Consider the following 6,527-nt stretch of genomic DNA (forward strand, 5'->3'; position numbering starts at 1 on the left):
TAGGAGTTCTTTGTTACACACACAAAAAACATAAATATAAAACAAAAAATAAACCACATTGAATTATTTAAAAGCTGATCTAGTAAAACTCATAAACATGAACTTTACCACAGTGACATAGTTTTTGACCTGTGTCACAATTCTCTCCTATAATTTCTCTTATCAATGAAATAAGTCTTAGACAGTTATTTTGTTTCTCAGAGCCTCTGTTTCCTTCCTATAAAATAGGGTTAAACTAAGTGATTATTAAGAGGTCTTCCAGATAAAAAATACCTGAATATGTGATTTTATTCTACATCCCACAAAAAGAAATAACCACTCACAGGAACAATACCATGGTGCACCCATTCACACCAAATGTATTTAATTCCACACAGGAATAAAAACCATAGGAGCCAAGTTACATTGAAGAGCATTTAAAAAGTGGGAAACCTAGAGAGGGTGTAACTAACATAGACTCTAGCATATATACATATGTATATGTACACATGTATGTATGTATATATATGTATATGTACTTTTTCAAAAATAAATATCAGCTATGATCAGTTATTCACTTCAACAGCTATAATCAGTTATTCACTTCCAGTGCCAGGGACAATGCTGACATTTACTAAGTGTAAATAATAACAATAAGAAATAGTATTTTTTTTATCATAAACTAAAAGGGCACTGGATAAGTACCAAGACAAAACCAATATTCTGGTAAGGAAACAATGACCTGTGATACAAACATGGAGAGTTTTCATAGGAAAGTATCTTTGATAACTCATATTCCCATTTCTCTCCAGTCCATACCAACTGAACAGCTTTCAGAGCAGTGATTTTGAATGAAGTACTGTCTTGAAACTAATCCATTTAAAAATCATCAGGAGATTTAACTTTTTGCATACTTCTAAACTTCTGGTAAGGAACCCAAGTGAGGAGTGTTTAAGCATATTTACAGAAACATATCTACGGCAAGTACGTAACCTCGTTTTGCTTTTCTCATCCAGGCTCACAACTCCATGTGGACAGCAGTGCAAGCTGTTAATGCACACTCTCATTTTGTCTCCTGGTTTTGAAGTCATTCTCAAGCTGCTTTTTCAAATGATCATTCCTAGAATGGTCTGAGGACATATGTGGCACCTCACCCCCAGGGCCAGTTACTGTGAAGTTCTTGCAGCCCCTTCAACCAGCAGAGAGAATTTTATCTTAACTCTACTTTATAACTTCTGTTTTTAGTAAAAGATAGACATGTTTCCAAGAAAAAAAATGTGGCATTCCTTTGGCATTCATATTTTTCCTTTTTTTTTTGTTTTTGTTTTTGTTTTTGTTTTTGTGTTTGTTTGTTTTGGGGACAGAGTTTCTCTGTGTAGCCCTGGCTGTCCTGGAACTCACTCTGTAGACCAGGCTGGCCTCGAACTCAAAGATTTGCCTGCTGCTGCCTCCCAAGTGCTGGGATTAAAGGTGTTTACTACCACTCCAGACTTACCATGAATATTTTGGTCATCAATACCTATAAGTCTTATATTATTTATTCTGGTTTATATCTTGCTATATTGAACTCAAATATTATATCAAACTATTGCCAAAAAATGTTTTTAAAAATTGCTGAATTTCATTGGGATTTTCAAATAAATCTCTGTGTTCAAGGGGGGATAGTTTCTCCAGATCTTAGATACTGATGGTTATAATCTGAAGTTCTCACTAAGGAATTAGATGCTCAAAAGCTACAATAGCATTGTGGACCTCAGTTCTTGAAACTCAGATTTCAATAAATACATGACATGCTTTAAGTAGGATAGATTTAAAACAAAGTTAGGAATTATAAGTCCAATTGTGTCAGAGTCTTAACAACTCATCTTATACACACACACATGTATACTCACACACACATACCTATAGATACACACTCACGTATATCTGCACACACAGAATCTCATATGTACAGGCAGACACACACACACTCAGGTAGATTTGGGGTGCTGTGACAGGATTCCACAAACTGTAGACATAGATCTTCTTCTCAATATTACAGGGCCAAATTTGCCCAAGTCAAGGGACAGATTATCTTTTTGAACATTGCTCTTATTTTTAAATACTTATCACCTTAATCCAGAAGCCAGAAAAGTACTGAAAATGACAATCTTTTAAGACACAAAGTGCTATCAGTACAGTATATGACATCCACATTCCCTGTGGGTCTGGGATAGTCCCCTTCTGCCATACTGTGGCGTATGTGCTGACTCTAGAAGGATCTATTTAGAGCAGGTATTTTGGATAGAGTCCTTTGCTTTCATAGAATATGATATAATGCTCATTCTGACCTGATAGTAGCTGTATAATGTGTGTGCGTGCATGTGTGTGCACTAGAAAGCTTCAACCAGAAAGGGACAAACAAAGCTATTTCAAGATCCTCAGAAGGGTGGGGTCAGTTCTGGCCTAAGAACAGCATCTCTAACCCAGTAGAAGTGGAGCTGCCTGTCTCAGCCCTGCATCTCAGAGCTATGGAGTAATAGAGTCTACTCAATGAGCGCTTCCACCATGTTAGTCTGTAAGAATCGTTTTACATATGTTATTTCCTTTATTCTTCACTTGTGGGAGAGATATGAACCAGGAAGCACTAGTGTTTAAAAGCACATATTCTGGGATCAGTAAAATGTGGCTTTGAATGTCAACTTTGTCACTTATGTACAACTTCAGACAAACTGCAAGCGCATGAAGATTTACAGCATCTTCAGTGGTAAATTGGGGATAGTCAAGGAAGCAGAGAATGAACGGGGCCGTACAGTGCATGCTGAGTTTATCAAGACTGCAGCTATTTCATGCTCTTGTTAGTATCTTCTGTATACAAGAGGAAACAGGGGCTTCCAGATATCAAATATGTCAATGATAAACATAGTTGGCAAGTGACCAAGTAGGATGTGAGCCAGTGTCTGTGTGAAAATTTGTCTTCCCACTCACTATCCTGGACTCTACTGTAATAAAAATTATTGTTTTAGCCATTGGCATAATTGGTCCTCTACTAAAACCCCCACCTTAAGAAAGAAAAGAGACAAAACACCGAAGACCACTGCAGTTACATTCTGGTTTTCAAATGACCATCTTGTGTCTTCAGAGTTGGAATTCTAATTCCCTTTAGCTAGCAGAGGACCTCCTCTGGGTAGGGAAAGGTCTAGTCACATGATTGAAGTTCCCTGCTTTCCAAACTGCTCTTTACACCTGTCGGAGGCGCTTTTTAATAGGCCTAGAACAGCTCGAACACTTTGCTTTGGCTTCCCAGAGTTTCCGTTTTAGACTTGAGCATCCGTTTCACCATTTCAACACTGTGGGGAAAATTCTTACCATTTCTGGTGGGATGTCACACCTGTCAGTTCAATGCAACACAATAGGTGACTTTGTCAGGCCCCCATCAACAACACATGCCTTTAAGTTCCCCAATAGTCAGATTCACAATTCTCTGGAACATATAGTCATTTATCTCCCCATCCCTCCTTATCGCACCTGTAGAACATTCGTATCAAAACAGAAACTAAACCTTAAAATCCTTATTTTCCTTTACTAGACAAACACTTTCCTTCCCCTCTTAATGAATAAGATGGGATATAGTTTCCCTGATTCATACTGAAGAGAGGGAAGTTTCCTTTGACAGGCCTGTAAATGTTCTGTTTTGTTTCAAAATCACTATTTACTTGAGAAATGTCTTCAAAGCTAAGGTTTCTAGGATCTCCTAGGCTAATAAAGGCAGGATCTCAGATCCTGATGTGGCTGACCACAGCCTTTTCCAGTTCAGCTGCTTCCTGAAAAGCGATTGCATCTGCATGAAAAGCCTAAACGTTTCCCAACTGCAGAAAGCCTGTGAGATACAGGAGCATCAGTTGTTTGGACCTCCCAGCTCTCAAGTACAATTTGGGGAGGACACAAAGGCAGCAAGTTTAGTCTTTCCTTTTATGGCCATAGGCAGGCCGGAGCTCTAACTTGGCAGAGTAGATTCATTAGGAAAAAGAAGGCTCCTACGGTTTAAATCCCAGTTTCTAAATGTCTCTTGGGAGATGAAGGCTCTCCCTGTATGCTTTCACAATCTGTTGGTTGTAGCCTTTCCCCTCCATGGCTTTGAAAGTCTCTTCTATTCACAGGATCATAAGGAGACAGCCCTGAGGCAGCATGGCAGTGCTTCCTGGGGCCTGGGTTGGCTCAATGCCATCCATGGAAGGGCTTCCAGAATTAGGCAGGGCAGCCCTTAGATTTACAGATGCCCACCACTTGGCTGAACAACAGCTCCACGCAATCTTCCTGTCCCCAGATAGCCTTTGCTACATAAATTGCATCATTGATCCATTAAAAAAAAATTAAGTGTCCTTTTCATGGTGAGGCAACTATTTGAAGGGGAAGATATTCAAAGTTGGTCTTTGTGACAACCACTGATAACGTTTCTTTTATTTCACATTGGAGTTATGTCCTGAGCAACGAGGGGATATGTTTAACGTGTTTGTAAGGAGCTAGACTTTGCTTCCCACTTCTATTTGCATCATTTTCTAGAAACAAACTGGAGATTGCTTTGACAAAAGATGTCTTAAAGAACAAGACTAGTTCAACTTTCCTTTCTGGTAATTTCCCAAACACCAGGGGTCCTTGGAAAAAGGATGGTTTTTTTTTTTTTTGGTTTTTCGAGACAGGGTTTCTCTGTATAGCCCTGGCTGTCCTGGAGCTCACTCTGTAGACCAGGCTGGCCTCGAACTCAGAAATCCACCTGCCTCTGCTTCCCAAGTGCTGGGATTAAAGGCGTGCGCCACCACGCCCGGCTTGGAAAAAGGATGGTTTAAAGGTTGCGTATGTCTTGGTCAGAGCAAAAGAAAACAAATCATATAGTTACCTCACTTCCACTAAGAGTTAATAAACAGTCACTGGATTAATTTACCCTGTCCAGCTAACAGCTGCAACCACAGCAGCAAGTTCCAAATGAAAAGAGACAAATGAATTGGACTAGAGTGGGTGCCTGCACCTGCTCAGCTTCCCACCCTTAACCAAGTGCATCTAGGTGTTCACTGACAAATGTCCCCAGCTTGCCAGGCACACAGGTGTTGCCTGAAGGATGGTGGAAATTCCAATCCTTAAGGCCACATTTCACAGTTGCCTGCAGCAGGCAGCTAGAGGACAGAGGACAAAGGTGTGTGTGTGTGTGTGTGTGTGTGTGTGTGTGTGTGTGTGTGTGTGTGTGTGTGAAGCCTGACTGGCAGGGCAGATGGGAAGATGGCCTTGAGAGCTTGGAGGACTGAGCTCAAGTAGGTGTAGGGGTATGCTGGGGACACTGACCTGGAAGATGAGCACTTTGAAGTGGTTGCGTCGGAGGAGTTGGGCGTGGTTGTTCTCCAGCCTCTTCACCTGTACACACTGCCTCTCCAGGCGCTCCCGGACAGCCCGCGTGTGAGCGCTGATCTTGCGAGACTTGTCTAGCAGCTTGCTCACTGTGTTGCTGGTGGAGGCCTGGTACTTGGAGAGCTTGGTGAGGTCGTTCTGGATGCCCTTCACCGAGCCCTCCAGGTTGATCTGCCGCTGTTCCATGTTGTGCTGGTTCTCCCTCACGGCGTCCAGCATGGTGACCAATTTATCCAGGAGTGTGTGCACGGTGACAGCATTCACCTGCGAGTTGTCTCGGATGGCCTCCTCTGTGGACCCCAGGTTCAGGCTGGGGCTCGGTGTGGAGGAAGGCATTGGGCTGGGGCTGGTTGGCTTCTCCTGGAGCATGTCTGTATTTGGATGCTGGAACTTTTCTGCCTGTGCAGCGTCCTCTCCCATGGCTGGGCAGATGGAAGCCTACTTCCCCCGCTGGAAACTTCTTGCTCAAGCTAGACGCACAGGAGGCTGGTTGGTCTGAAGTGAGCACTGCTCTCTAGGGCTAGCAGAGGTTCTGAATAACTGGCTAAGCTGATCAGGGGAACTGCATTCCAGCTGCTCTTAAAGGACCTGCTCCACCCAGTGGAAGGCAAAGGTTACAGGACCCACTCAGGGTTCAGTGGCAAGCACACACTTCCTAACCACACTCCTCACAAGCCGGAGCTCTTTTCCGCAGTAGCGTTTCTTTCCTACACCCCTTCCCTTAAAAAAAAAAAAAGTTCAATGCCATATTTCAATCATGAGTTCATTTAGAGGCGGAGAGAAACATGTTAACTTGGCAGAGCTCCCCAGCCTCTGATTGGCTAAAGCTAGTAAACTTTTCTCTGGCTGCTATGTAACAGAGCGCCTGGTTTTTTTTTTTTTTTTTTTTTTTTTTTTCTTTCCTGGATACAAGTTATTGTAACAGAAAGAATTGTTTGCTCTTGCCCCAGAGCTGACTGATAGGTGGCAGAACACTGAGTGCCCTTGGGGAGGTGTAGAGTTGAAAGGGTCTGTGCTACCAGGTTCCCGGTGCTGGTTTCTCATTTGCAAAGCGCAGGAGATTATCCGGACACTGACAAGGAATCTAGCTTGGTGTCCTGTCCTCTTGCAAGATGGGATGCAATCCAACCTGAAAGAGCTTAGACTTAGGGATGTTAAAGCAAGTGGTG

The 6,527-nt window shown here is 42.4% G+C and overlaps 1 protein-coding gene across 1 annotated transcript in view; it reads right to left on the reverse strand.

Moving 5' to 3' along the window:
- The window catches only part of Cavin2 (caveolae associated protein 2), a 12,889-nt gene extending 6,823 nt beyond the window's left edge, over window positions 1-6,066 (reverse strand). Inside the window, exon 1 of the mRNA XM_031367443.1 lies at window positions 5,296-6,066. Coding sequence (XP_031223303.1) covers window positions 5,296-5,778 — 483 coding nt within the window. The 5' untranslated portion in view covers window positions 5,779-6,066. The remainder of the gene's footprint in view (window positions 1-5,295) is intronic.
- Window positions 6,067-6,527: the final 461 nt, after the last annotated feature.

This window comes from Mastomys coucha, unplaced genomic scaffold (genome assembly GCF_008632895.1).
Source record: "Mastomys coucha isolate ucsf_1 unplaced genomic scaffold, UCSF_Mcou_1 pScaffold14, whole genome shotgun sequence".
NCBI classification, from domain to species: domain Eukaryota; kingdom Metazoa; phylum Chordata; class Mammalia; order Rodentia; family Muridae; genus Mastomys; species Mastomys coucha.